This window comes from Anas platyrhynchos, chromosome 21 (assembly GCF_047663525.1).
Source record: "Anas platyrhynchos isolate ZD024472 breed Pekin duck chromosome 21, IASCAAS_PekinDuck_T2T, whole genome shotgun sequence".
Lineage (NCBI taxonomy): Eukaryota > Metazoa > Chordata > Aves > Anseriformes > Anatidae > Anas > Anas platyrhynchos.
The window spans coordinates 10,747,695-10,772,096 of NC_092607.1; the positions used below are offsets into that span (position 1 = coordinate 10,747,695).

At 46.7% G+C, this 24,402-nt stretch overlaps 1 protein-coding gene across 9 annotated transcripts in view; it reads right to left on the bottom strand.

The window, feature by feature from the left end:
* The window catches only part of NFATC2 (nuclear factor of activated T cells 2), a 108,392-nt gene that overhangs the window by 70,911 nt on the left and 13,079 nt on the right, over nucleotides 1–24,402 (bottom strand). For 2 of the 9 annotated variants that reach the window (XM_072026603.1, XM_072026605.1), the window contains exons 5-6: nucleotides 10,137–10,646; nucleotides 8,554–8,722 (exon numbers count right to left, since the gene is read on the bottom strand). In XM_072026603.1, the coding sequence (XP_071882704.1) occupies nucleotides 8,554–8,722; nucleotides 10,137–10,633 (666 nt within the window). In that variant the 5' untranslated portion in view covers nucleotides 10,634–10,646. Of the gene's footprint in view, nucleotides 1–8,553; nucleotides 8,723–10,136; nucleotides 11,164–15,400; nucleotides 18,830–19,526; nucleotides 20,051–20,682; nucleotides 22,256–24,402 lie in introns of those variants that run through there. The other 7 variants (XM_072026600.1, XM_072026599.1, XM_027442933.3 and 4 more) reach the window with 7 other exon arrangements.

The following is a 24,402-nucleotide window of genomic DNA, read 5'->3' on the forward strand; positions in this document are numbered from 1 at the left end:
CACCAGCTAGCCACGGCATTCCCTGCCAGCTGCGGGAGGCTTGGTGGGGACCGGCCTCAACCAGGTTGGAGCAGAATGAAGGTGGCAAGCAGAGATGTTTTTCTGTCACCTAACCCTGCAGCTTCCCCTCCCACAGTTATTTCGCCCTTCCTGGCACAGTACACAGTCCCAGGTAGAGCAGGCTGTGCAACCAAGAGGTGGCGTAAAGCTTGAGAGCAACCAAGGTAAGGGGAGAAATGGGACAGAGGCAGCAGCAAGAGCATCTTGGAATCTGCTGGAAGCCTCAAGGTTTCAACAGTTGTTTCAGAAAGAAATAGAGAGACCCTAGAAAATTGTCACCAAGAAGCTCCAGGAGGAGTCCAGCCCCTTCCCCTCATAAGCCATAAGCCCAGTGACATGACTCTCCCCCGAGACACAGACACCCACATGCAGGTCCTCGCTCGGACCAAGGCACTTTCTATTAAATAAGAATGGGTCTTGAGAGAAGGAAAGGGGAACTGGAGGCTTTGCTGCATGGTACAGCCCTTGCCCAGAGTGCCCAGATGCGAGCTTAGAGGATGCTGGCTGCTCTGCATGAACAACTTCTGCAGATACTTGAGCGCGCCCTGAACAGGATGAGTTCTGTAGGCGTTATTGCTGTACGTGTCCACATTCCTGGCAAACAGCCACAAATTCAGCCTCTGGTTTGCTGCACACTGACTCCTGCATGTGCAGTCTGTCAGTTAAAGCACACATGAAAGAGTAGCCTAACTCTTGGATCTGCCTAATCCAGACAAGGAATAACTGAGGCTGCCTGCATCTCACAGGCATCCTCCTCAGACTTGGCTGGTATACTTGCCTTCCCCTCACCTCTGCCAAAATTACTTTCCATCAAAGCAGTGTATTTTGACTTGGGCTCCATTTTCGTTTTGAGACAAAAAGTTGCAATGAGAACCATTCAGTCATCTCTAACACAAGACACATGGTAAGATCCAGCTGCTCCCTTGAGGTATGTGGTTCTCTGGTCACCTGCATCTCTGCACCCCAATTGCAGTCGCTCAGCACATCACCTCTTTGTGAGGGACAGCACCCCTCTCACAGGGGCACGCAGACCCAGCTTAACAACTTCAAGCAACAGAAGATGCAGCTTAAGTCCAGGTGAATTCTCCCTACAGCTAATTATCCTTACTGTTGTCCAGCAGTTCTCCTCTTGCATTAATGATCGAGAAGGCATATGAGCCAGCTCTTCCTTTTATCTCTGTTTATTAGGTATCACATTTAATATTCCCTATTATTTAGTCCAGTCCCACATCTTAACAAAAGCCACTTTCAGACTCAATCATGTTTTCCTACACTACTTCCGATCTACGTAGTAATTTAATTTCCTCAGCGGTTCCAGCGAAGCCTCAGATAGACAGATCCAAAGGTACAGCTACGCTACCAGGACAGTGTGCCGGGTACCGACTCATCTCCCCGTGCATTTGACAGGATATTAGTTTTAAAGACAATTTCTCAGATATTCCTAAAACCAAAGTCTACGCTTTCAGACTGCACATCGATCCCTGCAATAGCACATGTAAACACAGTAAATGTACCCACGAACCAACAGCTCAGAGCTCTAAAGGCACATGCAATCAATCACCACAGTTGTGCAAACAAGCCCGGTAATCCTGCAGGTTAATTAGGCATGATACATGCAGACAATTCGTCACACGCTGTTCTCGAGTTGGGGGCAGAATCCCTGCAAGGTTCAAAAGCAGCGAGGAGCCAGCACCAGGCTCCCACTCGCTACAAAAAGGAAGTAAAGGCAACAGGATCAGTGCAGAGACATGGCACAGCATGAGCCAGCTTAGCTGCACATGTCCAGGGCAGCTTGCAGAGGCCAAACACTACGGAAGTGCAAACACCCCCTTCATCCTGGACCTCTGACTTCCCCTTCACTGAACAGGAGGATGGGCAGAGAAAGAGAAACCCAACCACCCCTGAGTCCCCAGCAGTAAATCATCTGGGCAGGCGAGTTTTCATTTCAGCAGGAACACATCTCTAATCCAGCCCCGCTTGTGAGAGTGTGAATTACGATATCAAGCTGTGATTTGGTTTTGAGTTTCCATCAAAGGTTCTGGTTTCACTAATAAGCAAAAGAATTAGTTGAATGTTGGAAATCACACACACTTACAACTCAGGCCCCCATGGGAAGCCTAGCCTAGAAAACAAAGTCGTCTTTGACTTGGAAACCACAAGAAAACACATACGGCAAAATTCAAATATAAAAGGAAAGTGAACATATATTTGCTATTGCAAAGCAGCTCCCGTGTGTTCCAATAACAACTCCACAATTACAGCTTCTTTTTCATAATAAACAATAATAATAAAGAGAGAGCGAGGCAATGAAAGGCACCACAGTTTTAAAAGTTAAAACCCGGGGGGGAGGAGGGGTGGGCTGTGCTGACCGGGACCCCCCCTCCGTACCCTCCCTGCTGCCTCCCTGCCTGAAGGACCAGAAGCAAGCAGGAGCCCAGCACGCGTGGCACGGCACTGGCTGTGACGGGTCCCTGCGCTGCCTCTCCCAGCGCTGCTGCTTTGTAGACCTGGGCTATATTTGGATGCTGTACCAAGTGCAACATTTGGGTAACACATTTTATTTTTACCATTACAATCAAGCCCATAATGGAGGTGTAATTATGGCAGTGGGATGATAGCTCATACCAGGATTACCTCCCCACGCTTGGCCTCTGAAACGAGGCCCACGGGGGACATCCATTTCCCCACAGCTGAGGGCTGTCCTGTGCCCAGCGTGCCCACTGCTGCCCTGCTGGAGGTCACTGCTCCCAAACCTCCGTCAGAGGAACTCTCAGCCTCCGACATCGTGTGCCAGGAACAGAGGAGACCGAGGACCTCGCTGGTGTCCTAGACATCTGTGCTGGCAGGGCTCTTGTTAAATAAATACAGCTCCCGGGTGATTTGAGGATATTGGCAGGGGCTGAAGCCTCAGAGCGCTTGAGATTTCTCCCCGCCCCGCTCTGAGGAGGAAGTGGGGGAAGGAGGTGCCCCCGAAGCTCTGACCTGGAGGACAGATCTCCTCCCGTCTCTCGGCCTCGTTGCTCAGCTTAACCCGTCACGTTTGACTCAACACCGACCCCAGGACTTCACAGCAGTGGAAGTGCTTGCAGGGAGCTTGCTGTCCTGCCCAGAGGGGCCGAGGGCTCCAGAGGAGGCAGGAGAAAGCTGCATGGGGTGTGTGTATGAAGCCGCCGAGCCCTGCGGCGGAGCTGGGCCCAAGCGTGGGGCTGCCACTTCCTGGGGAAGCGCCCAAACCGCTGCGATGCGACTTCGAGGCGGGAGCACGGCCCCAGCACCACTCGGCCACGGCTGCTGACTGCAAAGGGCCCGGCTCTGCTCTCCCCAAACACCGAGCAGGCCCCAGCCCCAGCCGGCTGGCTGCTCCAGGCTGTGTGCCTCTGGAAATGGGGGCCCGAGAGGCAAGCGTGCTCGGCTGCTTTGCAAATTGGTTGTGCTGAATCGATTCAGTTATCTGACACAAGCAGCGGAAAATGACAGGTTTGTAGATGAAAAAGTGAGTTAATAATGCATCGAGAGTGCGAGAGTAAGTGAGAGATGCAAATAAGTTACCCGTTACCTCTGTGCTTGTTTTCATTCAGAAGGCTTTGAGCCTTTTGTAAAGATAAATTAGAGAAGTAATACATCAGGGAAGGCTTTGCTAAGATGGCAATAAAAAAACAAAATACCAGAGTTAGGCATGCTTCTTTGAGAAAATTACTACAAATTGCTGTGCCAAAGAGCTGTGTAAAACACCAGCTTCCCCACAGACTGTTTACAGCAAGACAAGTCCAAAACACAGAGGCACTTGGGGGAAAAAATTAGAAACAAAGGGTTAATAAAAAAAATCTTATTTACCTCTCTGACCCCCAAGACTTAGCTGAGTTCTCAAATTATCAACAAAATACTTGGCATCTCTATAGGCCATGGCAGATACACAACTGAAATTGCTGCCCTGTGCCACTGCTCTCAATTATATGCAGCAGTAAATCACACATTTATCAGCACTGATCAACTGCAAGGACCCTGAGTACTTCAGAATGTGGGAAAATAATTATGTGAAATGGAACTGTGCCTTTTATACACATGGACTGCAACACATGTAAATGCAACCATTTCTAACGAAGCAAGTACAGATCCAGAGGATGTGCACAATTATTTGCATAAATCAACTGCTCATCTTCCTTTAAAACTTGTCCTTCCTTCAAGGCAAGTGAAAGGGAAAGGAAAAGGGCTCCACTTAGAACTCCCTGAAATATCTATTTCACTATTGTGTGAAACCTAATTTCTATCTTGAAAAAAGTCTGCTTCCATGCAAAGCAACAGGACAAAAACAGAACCACCAAGCTTTCCAAATATATTTAAAACAATACTTCTATGGCTTTTAAGGGACCAGAGGCTCTGCTCAATGGGGTGAAGTTCATTCATATCCAGCCTTTGCTACTGAAAAGGTCTTTCCTTTTCAACACCATCTTAAACAGTTCAAATACAGGAGAACCTTTACTGAAGAACCTAACATCTGTCTCCCTGAAACAGAGAGGTTTTTACTGTGACATTTTCCTGTGTGCAGTAGAAACACATCTATGCCAGCATCCAGGGTTACTCAAGTGCTACCACATGCCCTGCTTCCTCTTGAAAACAGGACAGCAAGAAATGCCAACACCATCAAAATTTTGATTTCTTCAAAGAGGTGGGAGTACCTATAATGCTGGGAGAAATCTCATGGAATTATCTAGTTTATGTCTCCTGTCCCAAGCAGAATTCAAATATATCCATGTACTTCCTACTAGATGTTTGCCTAAAAGCATGCAAAGGAGACTGTACTCCTCTGAGCAGGCAGCACTACTGCGGGGTGAACTGGGACTGAGCTAGGTTTGTTTTTGCATTGCCACCTCAATCCCTATCACATCCATAAACTCTTTACGCAGAAGCAGCCTCTACCTAGTGAACAGCCTCTTTCAGAGTCTTGATGTGAGCAGCTGATCCTCAACTTCAATGACAAGGAGTTGGGAAGGAAAACAATCATGTCTACCCCCCTCTGCTATTTCAGCAACTGGATGGCCCTGCAAGAAGGTAACTGCGTGCAAACTTCAGAAAGGAAATCCCGAGTAGCAAGGACAAAGCTGTTTTCAGTGATGTGCCAGTGTGTGTCCACCAGATGTCTAAATGTTCGCATTCAACTAACATCTTTAAAATACAAGCTTCTCTGTAGTTAATAGCAAACTGTAGTTTCCCCCAAAGAGCAATTCAGAACACCTAAACTGGAAGCCTACACTTCTCCTTGTCTCTAGAAGGTCTCTGAAGTTAGACGGTGTGAACATTGCATGGGATGAATGGCTTCTTTCTTCCTTCCCCAGGTAAACAAAGTAAATGGCCTCTTCCGTATGGCCCAGCTAACCAGACATTTTGATTAATCAGACACTTCTCCTGCCAAACTTGGAGTGCACAACTTGGTGCAGAGCACAAACTCTCGGGGCTAGACACGTGAAAAAGAGGAAGCAGCATCAGAAAGATAAACCACAAGATAAGGCCTAGAGGATATGAGATCTGCTGGTCTGTAGCTTCAGCACACCCAAAAGAAGAAACTTGCATGCAAAATGCAGTTTTCAAAAAATAAATATTGCAGACTAACATCGTACTGGAACAAGTAGCCAACATTTCTTCCTCCAGAAGGCTCAGCTGGATAGTCACATTAAGGGTTAATTTAATGGGAAATCAGAAAAGTCATGAAAAAAATTAAGTCATTATGTTTTAGAAAAGGTAATCAAATCAAGCGGTCTATTGGAAGTGGCTGTAAAACACTGCAACATGAATGGGATGTTCAGCCTCAGTATAAATCCCACCACTTTGGTGGGGTTCTCACACTTGGGGCAAGTTTGGCTTCTCAGTGTTTAAATCCAAATGCTTAAGAGGCAGCACTGGATTCAAGAAAGTTGGCATGGAGGGGTCCTAGCGCTCAAAAGAAAACTAAACAAACAAAAAACACAAACCAAACCAAAACAAAAAAAAAGGTGGTTGGTGTGCTCATGTCTGACATTTTGAGAGTGCAGCAAGTCCCCAGTGTAAGGTCTGCCGCCCGCAGAACTGCAGCCCCGTCATCCCTGTGTAAACATTGCCATTCCTGCTCTGGGGCTGAAAACAGATACAACTTGTTGAAAAGTAATGTAATTCAGTTTCCTTGCAACCAGTTGCCTCTAACTCAAGCACGCTTTCCTCAGCTTTAAAAATCTCTCCTGTTTCATTTTGTCTGTTGCTGTACTGTTGGAATCTGACAGGAACACAAAAGTTAAAATGCGCTGAGGGGAAAGAAGAAGAGAAGCTTGAAGCCAAATAACTTATGACATGAAAGCTTTGGATTTTACTAGCCTTCATGAGTTTCAGATGTCATAAACCATACAGGTGCAACTATCTCATTGCTCATAGTACCCATATGATCTCTGTTATGTAAAAGTGAACACAAATCCAACAAATACTTCCAGGTTTATAATAAACCTTCATAAAGAAACTGTCCATATTCCCCCCACATGCAGGCACAGATGTGCAGAGGCACATCTGCTTGGGAGACTTTAACAAGGATCTTTGTATTTATGGTTTAAGATCTTTAAGCTGGATGGCAAATTGTGATAAAACTAGGAATATCAGCTCCTACCTCCAACAGAAAATATAAATCCCTTTTTGATGGACATTGATTACAGGAAGGAAACAAAACACTTAATTCCCCATGTGACAAGATACTCATTCACTGTAACAAACATCCGGTTGATAGGAACATATTGGGAAGGTAAATTATATGTGAGCAAACTGAGAAATGAACAAGTGCTGATTGGACACACAGTTCATGTTCCCAACACACTGTGGTGGGTTTGTCAGATTTATGGACTAAAAAAATTGCATATATTAAGTTACGGCAAATGTGATTACTATTTATTATCCTGCACCCTTTACTCAAGTATCCAGTCCATATATGCAAGTCCAGCTCAACAGAAATAAACAAATTCATTGATTTAACAATTAATGGCTTGATTTTAAAAGGGGATGAGCCTGCAGGGTAATATTTAACCTTTGAAGTTAAACACAAATCAAACCAGTGAAATTACTGGTATTGATCACATGCTTAAAACTGAGCATAAACTTCAGCATTTTCCTGTCTCAGGCTTCCCATAGAAAGTCATGAGCGTGATGGGAACATCTGTAGAATGCACCCTGACTTTGCTTATTGAAAGCTGTAGCTGATCCAGACAGTTGCTATACATCATTACCAGCAATATTACCAGCAATATCACATTAACACCTTGCAACCCTGGGCAAAAGCTTGGCTTTCCTTCCGGAATGGCACTGTCTGAAATTAGGAGGAAATGAGTAAAAAACCTGATGTGGCCCCAAAGGGCTACCGTTAGGCTACTCAGCCATTGTTGTACCTAGGACTTTGCATGGTGAAGGAAAAGCCCCTTTACCCTCTTCAGCAGAATAATGAATCAGCTCAGAGGGCCAAATTTTGTCACTTCCAGCCTGTCAGCTTGCATTCTGTTCACTGATTTCAATAGCGAGAGTTTCCTTCTCACAAGCATAGCTAGAACCAGAACTGAACTTCTAGTAGCAGTATAGGTGATACCTCAGAGAGATAAAATTTTGTTTCTATACTGACATCAGCCCAATTCAGGAGGGAGTTCCTGCTTAAACTCACTCACCCTTTCTCTGTAGAGTTACAGTCAGTAAACACATCCTCTCTGCAGTCACAGCCTTATAGAGGCCAAACTTTTTCTTGAACTCATCCCCACTGCTACATCATTTGTTGCCCTCCTACCTCCTTATCGCATGACAGCTACAGCTAGCGCAATTTCCTATTGGTGTCACACATCCAGGACAAAAAGAAGGCAGCGTTACCACAGAGGATGAGCAGAACAGCATGCAAGGTGGGACACAACATCAGCAAGTGACATAAAAACAGGAGAGGATTGAAATGGATGTGCCGAGTGCTTGGATCCCACACAGGTCAAGTTCTCTGACCTACATTTAAATGGGAAGGCCCTACAGCCAGAGGGCAGCTTTGCCTTCCTTTAAACTTCAAGGGAACTTGTATGAGTCTCATACAATTTGGTTGTATGGACTGGAGAGGAGCTGAAGTTTGATACAGCCAGGAATACCAACAGCACCTCCCTGCTGCAGGGACAGAAGAGGCTGTTCTCAAGATAAAAAGGGTTCAGGTGAATACAGGGACACTGGAATACTGGACACCTTATGACAGAGCTGGGTCACAGGACTTTTAACATCTATCCCAGAAAAGATAGCAAATACTTTTGCTCAGTTTCTGAGCTTTCACAAGCCAATCCAAACCAACTTTCCAAACTTCTAGAAATTTATCACCATTCCACTTCAGACATTTTATGCACGCCTACTACTACAAACACATGCAGTACCGCAAGCTCCCCTGTTTCAGGGGAAAAGCCCCTAGCAAGACGTTCCAAAATAAGGCCAGCCCCATTTTTTTCTCCATGCAGGTAATCTCCAGACCCTTACCTGGACGACGGGATGGCCTCCGGTCGGTGCCTTGACTGCCCCTCGGCTCCCCTCCGTCTCGTAGTGCGCGCGGTGGTGAGGCTTGGGCTGGACTTCGATCCGCAGCTCATAGGAGCCAGACTGGCTGGAGAGAGGCCACTCGAGGGGTGGGAGCGACTGGACGGGCAAACTGGGCAGAGAGAGACCAGATAAGCTGAAACCTTTCAGCACTTTATTTCCCAAAGCCCTGAGCTGTTTGTCCTCCAAGAACCCCACTGGGCTGCTCCTGCTGACACATTTGGGAGTTTGTTATTAATTTCAGTGACCGCATGCTGTCCTGCTCATGCTTGATTACAAACCTAGATGGAATTCAGGACAAACACAGTAATTTCTGTGGGCCCATCTCCTGGCAGAAGCATGACACATCCATGTTCTTAAATAGAGATATCTGTAGCAGTTTCATTATTTCAGAGATCCCCCTCTTTTACCTAACTTCCATGAGTGCCTTGAGTTTTGAACATGGGTAGTGTACATTGAAAAATTATCTCCATTTGCCATTACTTGCCAGTTGTGTAAGTTAGTAACACTGTATGATTTTCACAATTAATAAGATGCAGAAGAATAAAGTGCGAAATAGTCTTTCCTGATAATAGTTCTCCTGTTATCAAAATACACAAGAGCTTACCACATGAGATGAACACAAAAAAACAATGAAAAAGATGTGTTTGAAAACAAACACAATTTGAGCTTGCACTGCATTTTAACCAACTCCAACTTTGTGAGTATAAACTGCTGCCAGGACTGATCTAACAAGTCACAGAAAATCACAATCTATGTGATTCCTCCTTCTTCCTCCTGCAATTTGTGTTTCCCACGTCTGGAGCAGCACGGGGTAACCCCAGCATGGGGAAAACCATGCTGACACGAGGAATGGCACAGCTGACAGGATCCCAGATGCGACTCGAAGTGGAGTCACAAATTTGGAAATTGCCGTTCTGGCCGACACACAACAAACAGGGTCCAAACTGGTGTGCTGCTCGGTGCTGCCAGTGCCAGGTAACAGAGGGAGTTGATGAGAGACATGCAAGTGACTGAGATTTTGGTTAGATGACAAATAAATTAACAACCACCAAGTCACTTGGAGTGGAATGAATGTTCGGTCTGACTTGGAGCAGCATGCTCCATTCTGACTTGGGAAATATTTGAAGTATTTTTTCTCCTTGATGGAAATTTGTAAGCAAGACATTTGCTGAATTTAAAAAAGCAACCGAACCATTCTCTTTAAAAGTAGCTGGATGGAATTAGAACATTTAACCTTTGTCAAAGGCTGTTTGGAATCTGCTCTTTATACAAATGGTTTGGCAAACTGATATGAATTTTTTGCATGACATGGTACCAATGAAACACTTCAGCGATGTTTCTTCCAAACCCAGACCATTCACCTCACAGAGGGATTGGGCTCACATGAACCAGGGCTGTCCCCACGCACTTAGCTTTGCTCTGCAGCAGGATCTGGCCCATGGGAACACTCCTTAGGGATCCTCATGCACAAGATAGGGCGTCATACCATGAGAAAATACCCAACCACAAGAAGCATTACATACCTGCAGATGGGGATTGCCGGCATCAGTTGTTTTGTCCAGGATGGAGGAACCAACAAAATCGATTCTGGGGCTGAGTTTCTCCTGTCCTCCTGCTCACAAGGCCCGTGGAAGTCAACAGTCTGAAAGACGTGACATGGAATGCTGTTTTTGTGGGAAGGCATGGACGAAGGGTCAGGGCTGGTTTTCCAAATTTTCGTGGGAACACCACAGGAAGGATCTGTAGGGAGGCTGTTCATAGCATCCATGGAAATAGAAGCGGTGGGCAACTGCGTGTAAGTAACTGAAGAGCTGTCTTCCCTCAGTGGGATGCGAGGAGAGGATTGTGGAGAGGGGGTCCTTGACTGTCGTGGAGAAGTGGAAGGCAGCTGAGTATTGTAGAGCTCAGTGCAAGAGTACCTCCGTTTTGCACCTGGTGACGAAGACCTTGAGTTGGGACGGGGTGATGGTGAATGTTGTCCCAAGCAGGTTTCCTCCGTGATGCTTGTTCGTGGTGACATTATTGGAGAGGTTCTAGGAGAATAATGAGTATGGATGTTTTGAAACTGCGGACAAAGGTCATCACTAGGACCATTATTTGGTGAAACACATGGTGATGTGCAAGGAGATAAATTTGTCTCTGAAATGAAACTTGCAGAGGAGCCGCTACTAGCTGGGCTCAAACACAGTGGTTCTCTGTAGCCCTCAAAGCCAGGGACAGGCAGGGTAACCCTCGGGCTAGCGGTAGCTGAGTTTGGCTGATGTTCTACCAAAAGAACATCTGTGTCTCTGCTGCGGTAGGGACCCCCTGAATGAATCAGTTCAGGATATGGAGTAATTTCAATCCTAGGGCTTGGAGCAGAGGCCCCTGCAGCGTTGGCAGGGTTTGTAGGTGTTGTCCCTATGCTATCTGGCTGTCCATATCTGCCCATGGGATCTGCAGAAAGGCTAGAAAAAGGCAGGGGGCATGGCTTGAGGCCACAGTCCAAGACATCATGAGCGTATGCAACTCCAGAGGGTGGGCTGTTGGTTTTATGTGGAGTCGGTTCTTCTGGAAAAAGAAGGGTCTCTTTAAGGCTATAAATATTATTACAGAACCTGAGCAATCATGGATTAAAATATGCATATTTATAAACTGATTGTGATCTGATATTAGGTAAATATTTGTTTAATTATTTTTAACTGCAATTAATGCTTGTGAAAAGTACTGGATTAACAGCCAGGGAAGCTCAAGTGCTCAGAGCAGATGCAGCATGGACAGAAGCACTGAAAACTCCTCCACACTGCCCTGTCGGGCTCCCACTACCTGAGCTAGAGGGGTCACCTGGAGGGGTAGGCAGCACATCAGCCTCTCTGCCCATTTAGACGTGGGCCTTCCTATTCATTTGGCCAACTCCATCCATTAGCATCAACTGAAATGTTGTGATGCCGGTCAATTTTTGTCAGCTACAAGCTGGAGTGAGACCATCACATCATGAAACCACTTCCAAATAGATCTATATAAAACTATATAAATAAATAGATCTATATAAAACCAAAAGGTTAAGGAACAGCTTTTGGTGAAAAGAGAAAAGTGTTTCTTACACAGTGAAGCCCAGCCAAAAAAGGTTTCATGAAACCAATGCTGAGTTCAAGCTCAGCATTATAAAGTCAATTCTGTGTGAAGATTTGTTTGGCTCCATACCACATCAACAAGTTTTAGTAACAGGTTTCACATAAAAAAGCACCAGATGATCAGAAAACACATTCCCAAAGGTTTGTTAAAAAAGAAAGACTTAGAAAGAATCCAACCCCATTTTTACAGGCAATCACTTTCTAATTCAGCTCAGAGGAGGATTATAAAGTACAGAAAAACAGGTAAGTGTTCAGTGGAACCCTCACTCCTGGTACAGAAATTCTCAATTTTTAGAGATTCTCCATTTTGCAAACTGTCCCCAGACTGCAGAGCATAGGGATGCTTCTAGGCCAGACCAGGATTCCCACTGGCATTGCTGAGCCCAGCTCGGATCTCATCCCAGCACCCCATCGGGTGCTTAATGCCAGGGGCATCTGAGAGCAAGTCATGCCAGGTATCCCTGGGACAGACTCCTCAATGAACATCAGCTCCAGTAGTTTCCCTAGCCTGGGAGCTGAATAATACTTGTCATTACACAAGAACATGCAGGATATCACCAGAAATTTTATGTTTTTAAAGACTTTAATGTATCCAGCAGGAAACACTTGAAACAGCATGGTTTGAGATTAATTTGCTTTATCTGTTCACCCTTGGGCACAGATCAGTATGTGTCACAGGCAAAGAGCTTTTTTGGTTCCAACATTTTCTCTAAGTCCTACATGAGACAGCATTTCCTCTGAGCAATAGCATTGTACATAAAGCCAGGTAGGAGCCAACCGTACTTTTTGCAAGAGCAGCAAAAGGCCGTAGTGAAATTTCTATACACAGACTATTATTTAATTTCAGGGGTTTTCTGGTATCTTTCAGTTTTAAATCCCTCAATGTGAAAGCAAAATCCACCACAGATTGGTCTGTAGTGAAATGTTCAAAGCCATCTTTACTTTTTGATTATGAACCTGTTTTTCTCCTCCAAAGTGGCAGCATTTCCCTAGTCATTAGCTCCATTAGGGATTTTTTCTTAAAATTAACTCAGCTTTAAGATTGTGTAAATGAAGACAGAGTCTCAGCGTGGACTGCTACTACTACTTTTTGTGCTGAAAGTTTTGCAAAACCTGGAGAAAACTCCACTTAAAGAAAAAATTAGCAGGAAATGCTGAACTTTAGTGTTTATTGGACAACACCAGCCTGCCAACCAAACAAACCAACACACAGAATTTCTACGTGATAGGATCAGAGACACTGGAAGAGTCCAGCTTGCAGAGTCCTTAAGGTTCCCTCTGGCTTTTAATCCCAGCACATAGCTGCTTGGGGAATAGGGAAAACAGCAACGAGTAACTGAATTTTGAGCTGAACATTTTTTAGCACCATTATCTCAGATATCAGAGCTTTGGCATTCACAGGAATTCACGTGCCACTCACATCACTCAAATTCTGTCACATCATGCCTAGATATTGGTGCTATGATTCACTGTGAATTAAACTCATCCCTCCTTAGGGCTCAACAGAGCAACACGCCTCCTCGCAGTCGCACAAAACATCACTCCCACTGCTTTCAGAAGAATCATTCAGATTCAAATTGATGCAAGCGAGCAAAATCAGCACCAAACAGAGCAAAGATTGACATCAAGAGTCGAGACAGGATTCACACAGCGATCAGTAATCGCATAAAAGCTCTCCAGGCTGAACAGCTTCACATCAAGGAACAGGCGGCTGTTTCAGTTCCCCATTCAACAGACTGCTGTAATAGCTGCCCCCACCGCACACGTTAAACCCTACTATCTGTGCCATTAGCGGCCAGGTACACATACAAGAGGGAAAGAATAACAGCTCCTCACAACATATGTCACGCAATGAAGCCAGCATGTTCAGATTTGTGTTGAGGGGACAGGGGGACAGCAACAAGATATTTATATGTGCATGTGTAATTTTTAAGGTTTTGTGAATAACAAACACATATGCCCCGCATTTTGCTCATTAAAAACAGGCTTTCAATTATTTATATTATTTTTCTTTCCTTTTCCCTGAAATACTGTGTTATTAAGCACTTTCAATACAAGCACTTTCATCCTGGCTATCCACCCTCCAAGCGGATCCGTGCTCCAGATATTAATGACAATATTTCGGCACAACAGCAAGCTGCAACACGACCGTGCCTTCATGCAGCATTCTTCCCAGAGCACTCCAAAGCGCTTCACAGGCCACGCAAGCCGGGATTGCTCACCCCTCGCTAGCCGGGAGCGAGCCAGGCAGGCACCCTTTGCCAAGCAGACAACACCCACAGCCTTCCTCAGAACAAAAATATTTAGCTTCCCCCCCACTAAACACACACACACGTTGAATTATCGATAAAGCGGGCAGCAGTGCTGAGACGTGGGCAGCGCTGCAGACGAGTGCGGCTCGGCCCGCGTCAGGTCAGGGAGCCCCTGGGCTCGGGGTGGGGGCGGCTCCATGCGGTCTGGAGACACTGCCGGGCCCTGACGCATCGGCCTGGCTTCGGCAGGACCTGGGGATTGAGGGTTTTTTTGGGAGATCTCCCGAGCCTGCGTAGCTTCAGAGCTACAATGAAATCACTGTCCCAGGCGCTGTTGCCCACGCCTGTGGCGTCACAGTCTGTTGCTGCAGAAACGCCTGTGATGCTACGGGGCAACACTCTGACTTCACGGGGGAGGGAGAAGGGGCACTTGGGTGAAGCAGCGAGTGCTGCGTTCCTGAAATAAATGGCTCTTCCACTGACAGCAGCAGCAGTTTTGGCTCATGCTTCAGCAGGAGCAGGACTGGCTGCTCAGCTCGCTGCTGATGTGCCCAGGATCCACTCAGGGAAGGGGAGGACGCAAGCCAACATCCCACTTCTCCATGCAAGCGCCACGGGAGTTTGTTTTCCCAAACAACATCAGGAGACAGGAGGCAGGGGTCAGGGAAAGGTTGTTCCCCTCCTGCTTTCCCTCTGCATTCACAGGCACCAGCCTGAATGTGGAGCAGCCCCACGCGTGGCCCCATGGATGGCAGCATATCCCATGGGTGCTTCTCCTCAACATGGGGAGGAAAAGCTGCCCCCATGAGCTTGGTTGGGGTGGCAGGAGTAGAGGAGAGCCCCCTGCAGAGAGGGCACCCTGAGGAGGCGAGGGGCCATTGCATCCCCATACAATGAGACCATTATGATCAACAGACCTAGCACATGTGTTCTACAAGAACTGAAGTATCTTTGCAACCTGTGTGGAACTCCTGGCAGCACAGCTTTGCTCCCAGTGTTGTGCCACCTTCAAGGATTCATCTATTCCTGCATCCCAGCACACAGACAGAGCTCTTCTTGTGAAGGACTGCCCTCTCAACTGCTTTTTCTGACCACAGCAGGACAGACATCTCAGGGAGCGACCCAGAGCAACACAGCTCCCCTGACACCCCTCTTTCTGCCCCTGTCACCACAGGGCTTCCCCACCTCCCTTCACTTGGGCATTGCTCAGTCTCTCAGCCTTAGCTTTCACTGCTGACTCATCCTCTGATTCACTAACAAAATATCCTTCTCGCTTGAAAGGGAGTTAAAAGAAAGAGAACTTCACATCCAAACAGCACCGGTGCCTCCCCACATCCTCAGTCAGCGTCAGTGCAGACTGTCAGCAGACTGACTTCACCACTCCCCCCTGGTACCCAAGCCTCACGGCTAGCAAAGGCCTACCTCCAAGCCCTGCGGGAGGGATCGCATCCAAGCTGACAGCTCTTTATTTCCCGCTTTGTTCCTCAGTCTTTATTCAGTTAAAAGTTCACAAGATGATCTTTCCTCTTCTCACAATAGGAAATGGAAGCAGAACTCTGTACACTACCATGTTACAAATAAACAGCACACCAGCTCCTATAGATACACGAATGCTGCAGGCAGCTCAACTAACCATCTGGTGGCTGGGCCACCTCCCCAGGTGCTCACATTGGAAGCAATTACCACGAAGAGCTAAAACACAGGTGAAAAAGATCAATGGATTTAAGTTTCAAAGGATTTAACTTTTCACACACCTCTGAAAGAGGAAAACCTGTACTGAGGCCTGCTGGGCCCAGGAGATTTCCCCAGTCTGGCCTGACGCACACCAGTGCGTGCACACATGGGTTTGCAGCGGCCCACCCTGTGCTGTTTGTTAAACAAGGCAGCAACTTCAAAGCCATTCAGTCAGCCAAATGTGACCTTGCCAATTAGCATGAAATTAGGGAATAACAGATCACCAGAGCAACTGCATTCCACAATGGGTTCATACAAATCATCATCTAAGAAAAGCTAAAGATAGCCGTGTGCGGGACAAGGCAGCCAAGGGAACGCAGGGGAGAAGCTTGGTTTCGATCTCACACCCATTTGCTGTAATTTAAATGGAGTTACTTATTTGCATAAGTAAGACAGTCCTAATTTTTTTTTTAATTATTTATTATCATTTCATGACCAGTCTGGAGCTTTTTTGCATTTTTCAAAAGCTGGGTATTCTGATATTTACTCTAGCTGCCTGGAAGCTCAAAGTGAAAGTTGGTTTCCTGAGTGAAATCTGGTATTCTCTGTTACATGTGCATATTTGTTTCCTTACTGTATGGCTGCTGCTGAACACTGCGTCCTGTGTTACCGAGGCAGTTACCAGCACTGAGCTGCAAGCATTTTTCCCCTTTTAATAGCTTTGTAGTGGGGAGAAAAAGGAGGAATGAGGCAAATTATACAGCATTTAACAACTACAAGAGGTAGCAATGTCCCTATGAGTCTATCTACCTACAAGTCAGCACTTAAAAGAATATTAATATTTATAGGTACTCCCTGTTTCCCCTCTCTATAATATATATACACAGCCATTTGCTTTAAGATTCTTATTGCAAGATGCAATGTAAAGGCTGCTGAGCTACAGCAAAGGCTTGAGTCTATGAGCAAATCCTCCTTCCGACTGCCAGGCTCACCTGTTGTCTTAGGGCAGGATTTGTCTGGAATCTTATTAAAAGGTGGGTTTTGTTTGAATTTTAAGTTTCAGAACTCCACTCAGAGGATCGCTTCTCAGAAGGGTTAACCTCAAGTATCAAAAAAAAGATGTGCTAGTGCTATCTATCGGTGGATCAATCATCCCATGGTAAACACAGAACAAAAATACAAGAACTGACCTGCAAAAGCAGAGCAGAGATCTGGCTTTCCATTTTTTTGTCTCTCATAGTGGAGAGAGATTATGGAATTAGTAAGGAATAACATTCAAAACATTTGTCAGAACATGTTCATCAGGGAATCCTATGTGCAGGAGCTAGTTCAAATTCTCATTTAGGGTCTGCCATTCCTCTTGCAGAGGAGTTGTAACCTTGCTGAGAGGTTCAACTACAGGTGCAACTATTTTCTGTCAATCTCCTCTGAGAAACAAAGATATTCAGCACCTTTCAAATTTGAAATTAGATAAAACTTGGGGTACCACTAGCAATGCCTCCATGTGTCTCTTTGAAGGGCATGAATCTAACACATGGTTTAAAAGGGCAGTAAGCATCTTCCACGCCCAAGCGAAACCATGACTTCAGCCTAGCAGCCAGGACACCCGCTTTGCACAATTCCCAAAGCCATTCACCTGGGCACTTCTTGGAGTTCAGCCTGCTAAAGGCAGACATGTCTGGTTTGAAAATACCAAGGAGAAGATAGCTAATTAAAGTCTGGCCAGTAAGGGTGAAAGTAAAAGGCACACGGAAAATGGCACTGTGTACAACACTCCTGCTTATGGAAATGGTTGGCTTAAAGAGGAATATCTAATATTAATAATATTGACCGTAGGGTTTTTATTTACCCTTTTTTCCTCTGTTGCTTTTATAGCAGTCCATGTTCCTGTTGTCTCAGGCACACATAAGCACTCCTGAATGCCAACTGCTTTCAGTAAGAATATTTCTGGCATTTCCATGGCAACAAGTTGTGATATAGATCCTACTTTTAAAACACAAGCTTAGGTGGATACTGTCAAATCACAACCTTTTAAAAAATTGTTTATCAGGAATAAACTTTCATCCCAATCCATTTCTAGAGCCCCGGATTTCCATTTGTTTCATTAACTATTTTTTTAATTACTTTTAGCATGTTTGCCGAGATTTGTTATTATAGGACTTGTCGTGAGCAGTGGGTGGAGCTGCCCAGACTGAGGAAACCAGAGCCTCTTTCAAACGGGCTTTGAACATAGGAACCAGACTCAAATACGGGGATCCTCACTCAGACGCTCCTATGGTTTTGGTTCCATTTTGAATCCTCCACTGAAAGGGACTTGTTTTCCTAACTGCAGTTCATCTGAGGCCAGAATCTCACATGAACAACAAGCATCATTTACCACCAGCATGTGGATAAAGCCCTTCCTCAACATTTGAACATTTTCTGTTCTCGTGTAAACACGCTTTAATCTTTTGTACATTAAAGGTCACGGATGTATACTGGATTGCTTACAGACTCAAGCTGGTGCCTTTTCAAAGCAAGAGAGAATGTTCTCCAGATTACAATGCCAGCATATATGGCTGTGATTTTTTTTATGCTAATGATTTCCATCTTTGGAACAAACAAAATTACTACTAATTATGGTTTCCAGTCATTCAAATGTGGAGAAAGCAGGCTCAAGAAGGAAGTTACTTCTACTACAAGCGTACACTGCTCTGCATTTATGCGGTTGAGAAGATTAAACTTTCTACCCCCCACCTACGCACTGCTATATTCTGTGGAACTTCCCACCTAAGGCCTCACAGCAGTACTCGCTATTGCAAAGACGTGAAAATAATAGTATCTGAAACTTTCACTGAGAGCGAATGTATTTTCATTAAAATCACTGACCTCTTCCCATCATGGGTTTATTGCAGCATGGTTTGATCTACATTAATCCTTGAAAGAAAATTCAGCTTTGGACATGGGATGGCATTAGCCACTCTAACTCAGCTGCCAAGCTGGTGCATGTTTGTATATGAGCACATGTAAACAAAGAGTAAAACTCAGCAACTGCTCTCCATTTTGCTAACGATGCCACAGTTCAGGCCTATTGGGTCCCCTTCACCTGCACCATCCCCTGGGAACACAGCATCTTCTTCAAACGCCCTAACAAAACACCACCTCTACTGTGCAGAATCAAAACGAGCATGTCTTAGAAATGACACCCCAGCACTGCTTTCCTCGGGGTCCTGCCCCTTTCATCTGGTTTATACAGATCTGTATTTTAAGTATCACTTTTTAGTATCACTAACAGGCAGAATCATCATTTGGAAAGTCAGGGAGCACTTGTCACGACACTTTTAGTACCACAGACTTGCATAAAGTTGGAAAAGTAGGAGAACAACCTGTCACTTTTTTAAAAAAGACCTTTTTTTTTTCAGTTTAACCAAAGTCTATGACACTTGAACCCAAACTGAAAACGAGCTCGGCAGAGCTCCCTGCCATGCCAGCTCCCTAACTCTCCTCCTGGGCAGGGAGCTCCCAGCGCACCCTCTGCCGCCGTGAGGACGGCCACAAGGCAACCAACCGAGCCGGGCGCTTCTCCATCTCCTTCCCGCAGCCCCAGGACTTTGTGTCACTACCAGGCGAGTCCCAGCATCGCTCCGGCCACCCCGGGCACCACCGAGGCATCGCCGCCTGCTGCAGCCCGGACGGGCGCGGCCAGAGCAGCCCCGCATCCCTCAGCGGGAGGCAGCGGGGCACCGCACCCAGCCGCCAGCCCGGCCAGGGGCTCGGCGGGGCGGGCAGGGGCCGGCAGCAGCCCCGGTCCCTTCCTTTTTTCCCCCGGACCGGCTGGGTCCGGCAGCGGCGGCCCCCGTCGGGGCGAGGCGGCGGCGCCCGGCTCCTCACCAACCTTCGATCGGCTTCAGGTAGTCGTAGTCGAAGAGGATGGAGAAGTCAAACTCCTCCTGGGGGCTGCCATCCCGGGCCGGCCCGGGGCCTGGCCCGGAGCCCCCTTCCTGCGGCTCGGGCTGCGGAGCCCGGGCAGCGGCGCTCATCGCGGCCAGAGCCCGGCGGGCGGCGGCGGCGGGGAGCCCCGGAGGTGGCCTTCAACAGCGAGCGGAGAGAATTACAGGGGATGAGAGGGGGAAGAAATAAAAGAGAGAGAAAAAAAAAATAAAAGAGGGAGAGAAAAAAAAAAAAAAAGGAAAAGGAAAAAAAAACTCTCGCAGGGGTCGCGCAGAGGCCGGCGCGGCTGCCCCCGACGGCGGGGTGCGGGCGAGGAAGCCCTGCGGCGGCCCACGAGGGGATGGCGAGATGAGCAGCGGCTGCTTCCTGCTCCCGAGCAGCCACCTGCCGCCCGGGGCCGCCCCCGCGGAGGAGGAGCCCGGCCCGGCTGCACCGCACCGGCCCCGGGGAAGGGTGGCCCCGGCCGGGGTGTCGGTGGCCGAGCGGGGCCCCGCTGGGGGAGGAGGAGGGAGAGGGAAAAGGGAAGAGCGGGGAGAGGGAAGAGCAGGGAAACGGCCTCGCACGGTGCTGGGGAGCCCCCAGTGCCTGAGCTGCTCCCTGCCCTGTTACCCCAAGGGTCCCTGCTGAGGTTGGCAGGGGCTGCGGGTGGTGCTGCCCTTGCCTCCTGCAGGCTTCACACATCCCAAGCCACATGCTCCTTCCCCTCGCCACAGGCAGGTTTCTGGGAGCATCTCCTGCAGGAGACTGACCTCCCTTCACTAGAACACCTTTAAAAACGCAAAGCCCATCATGCACAAGGCCTCTGTTCTTCCCTGCCTTGCTCACAAACAGCGTTTCACCCAGTGGGCCACACCGCCTTCGCTGCTGACCACAGCACCAGTGCTGCCAGCTTCCCCAGGTACCCCTAGTCCACCCAAGCCACATTGGCTGCATTCATTGGTCTGCCCGGGGCACTTCCAGGGGCTGGTCGCCTCCTGCCAACAGCCCTCTGCCCCTCTGACGGCTGCTGCTACCAGCAGGCTTCACTCGTGGGTACCTGGAGATCCTAAATTTGTGTGTTTAGAGCATCTGTGGTCAGAAGACTCTGTTCCTTCGCTTACCTGTTTGTATGGTTCCCTTTATTACTGAACAGATTGCTGTCACTGGCTCTCTGGCTTTGAAAAGCACTCTTAGTCTGTAGACAGGGTAGGGAGGCAAAGGCAGAGAGACCAAGATCATTAAAAAGGTATTTTAGTGTTTACTTCAACTTGTTTTTATTTGCTAAGCCTAAAAAGCCTACAAATCTGACTCTAAATTACTCACCTAAAGTCTGTTTCATAGCTCACATCAACTGGGATCTCTTTGTTGAGGCTTATAACCTGCCACCCTCATCATTAATATGGCCAGCCACATCATCACCTTCTCATTGCATTTTTTTACCATCCTTTGCCAGTTTGGAGTGCAAGAACAACTATGCTGAGCAGCTGCAGAAGCCCGCAGCAAGCCCTCTACCAGCCAGTCGCCCAGCGGCAGCTACTGGGACGTGTTTAGAGGCACCTATTGGTGACTGGGAACACTGCACCAGGCTTTCTGGTGTGAAGGGAGAGTGAGGGTAACTGCAAGGGCTCTGCTTTGGGGGCTGCATAAAGGCAGGTGGGGAGCAATCAGGCAGGATTCAGGCCTTTATGGCATTAATTCTTTACCTGAAAGTGGCAAGGGTTAGGGACAGCAGACTTCCAGAAAAGGCAGGCGATCCGGCAGACCTGATGGGCTGGGGTTTTTACTAAGGTATTTACAGGAGATGGTTAGCTGGAAATACCGGGATCCCTGCTGGTATGTCCTGTCTATACACGTACTGCTGAGAGCAATTTCAACAGGGAAAGGAAAGCCACCAGTCCACATTCACAGCCACCAGCTTAACAAGCCATTTCACTACAGTCAGTGCCAGGTTTTAACTCAGCAAACTAAAAGGACAGTGTTTCTTTCTCGGGAACGCACAATATACGTAGTAATACAATAGCTTCCTAGGACCAAGCTATTTGAACTTTCTCCTGCGCTCCCTGCCAAAACAGCCAGGAACAGCAATTAGCTGGGTTTCCGCACGGTCAGCAGGCAGCTTTGTGTGCACACGCATGTGGACAAGCAGCGTGAAGAGCCCACAGGCTGTGTACATCTCCCCTTGTGCCACACGATGCTGCTTCCTGGCCCGCTGTGGTTGCTTGCCTGGTGCGGGGACTGCTGAAGCCTGTTTTGGAAAGGATCCAGTGCTCTCTCTGTGGTTGAGCTGGAGACCACAGTTAAGTCTACCTCATCTGCTGCACCGCTTCTTAATACTACACGAGGCGCTCGCACTCTGTAGTTTCTTACTGGTTCGGCCAGGGAAGGGGCTCTGCTGCCGCCGGGCACAGACTGGGAAGCCTGCGCAGCCGGTGATTAGCGGTCTTGGCTACTGGGATTCAGAAATGAGGCCACCCCAGGAAGCTGCAGATGGGGCTGAGCTCCTACCCTCAGGAACGTGCATGGGGAACGGCAGGCTGCCGGCTCCTTGGGGAACATGTGCTGCTGTGTCTGAGGGCTTGATTCCTTCTGAACTGTTTAAATTTGAAGAAAAGAATATATTAAATTGGTGTATTTATATATCTGTTCTAAAATGATGCTTACCATTTGCTGGAGCACTAGCCTTTTATCATTAGCCCTTCTATTTAAAATTCATTAGAAAAACTAAATATACTTGCTGATCTTGGCTTAGCACTAAAGAGAGCTGTCATCCTTCCAGCTAACAACACATGGAGCACGATTGGATAGCATCATTTATATTAGCCACAAAAAGAAAATATGTAAATGATAATATTGGCCTTTTTAAATAAGATATGGGTGATTGGCAGGAGAGCATGGGGAAATGACCCCAACTTCTGCTAAATCTTTATCCGATCCTTCATCCTATATTTCCTAGCTTGCCTGCAATCCGTTAAGAATGTCAAGTTTTAAAGTTATCCTTAGCTACTCCTAGAATTAGTAATATTCCACAAATGGAAAATGTACCTTCTGCTTTCCAAGAGGACCATGTCATTCGAAATAGCTTCACTGCTAATTCATCGAATCATAAATTCTGACACTGGCGAGGAATTAGGGTGACAAGACAGCAATGAGAGAAGTGTTAGAGAAACGTAGGAATTAGCTCAGCTTGTAGGATTCAACTTTTTTCTTTTTTTTTTCACCCAGCAGACAACCTGACAGATGTCAAGGAGCAATAGCCACCAGGCACTCAACTAACCGCGTTCCTCTGCTCCCTTCTGCAGCTCATGGGGCACATGAGGACATTGGTCCCATATGCCCACTGAGCAGTATCATACAGGAATTGCAGTTTCCACAGACTCTGAGTACGTAGAGGTGTGAGTTATAATGTTATACCCTGTGGGCTGCCTTGGAACCTACCAATGTGTTATTTTGAGCAGAAGTGGTCCAAATCCACAAAATACAGATCTGGCCTACATAGAAATGCATGAAACCATTACTAGGTGCAAGCAGCTGCAGAATTCAGATCAAGTGACAGCTGTAGTTCTTGGAGACCTCCAAGGACTGAGCACAGTTTTGCTGAGACCCAAAACATGCTCCTGAGCCAACAGTGAGAATAAAACATTATAAATTGTTTAAGTTGTAGCTGTTATAGCTACATAACTTACAAATACTGCCCTCAGTCTGTCATTAATAATTAGCAATGGAGAAAAGACAGGAAAACTACTAGGCTTAAGTAGTGCATGGACTCCTGCTCAATACATGCACTCAGAAAAGGCACCCAGCCACTCCAAATCAAAGGAAAAACCCAAACAATGTGACAAACACTTCCTAATGCTTGTTTTCCATTAAGGCTGGAGAGAAAGGCTAGAATACAGCGTCCAAGGACCGGAAATACTAGCTGCTTTCCCTAATTCTCAGTCTTTTCCATATCAGGAACACTTCCTTTCTGCAAGGCTGCTCCATGTTTTCTCCTTTCACTGCTCAGAAGGCGACACAGCCGCAAGTCTCCAGCCTCGCTCACAGCTCCACTTGGGCCCGTAGCACCCACATGAGAGCTCTGGGACTCAGCATCAACTTCTATCTTTCTGCAAAGCCGTTTTCATCAGCCAGAAAGGTGTTTCAAGAAGTTAAGCAAAATCTGTCCTTGGCAGCATTAACAAAAATTGCAGCCACGTATACTTGCAGCAGCCTCTACACAGAGCAGAACTGGAAATACATTGTGCTGCCATTTCAGGGAACTGGAGAATGGAAGGAGTCCTTTTCCACATAGTTGGATCGGTGCTTGCCCTTGGCAGGGCTTTGCTTTAATAAACTTTAAAAGTATGTGAATACTGGACTACCTAGATACTTGGGGACGAGAAGTCCAAAAACAAAGCTAAGAGAGTATTTTCTAGTGTAATACAAACTATGATTTAAAAAGTGCTTCACGTATTTCTCAGTGTTTAAATTCACTGCAGATCTAATTTATCATTTCCAATTTTCAGTTTCTACTTACACTGTTCCATTGTATTTCCTACACCAATAACTTCACTTATGCAAGCGAGTGGACGATGTTCCAAGCTGAAGGAAGCTTTAGACAATCTTCTCAGAAATATGGTGACTCTGCTAATTATTATATGGACCACATGAAATGTAACTGGATCTGTAAAACTGTATTTTAAAGCCTCGTATTAAAGATTTTAAAAGAAAAAGAAGTTGAGAGAAGTGTATTAAAAATGCTGCACCGCTATTTAGCAGCTAAAACCCAGAGAAAATACAAGTCAATATTGTTTTAAAAAATCTGAGAGTTCTACTGGTGTATGTGGCAAGCATTAGAAATTTAA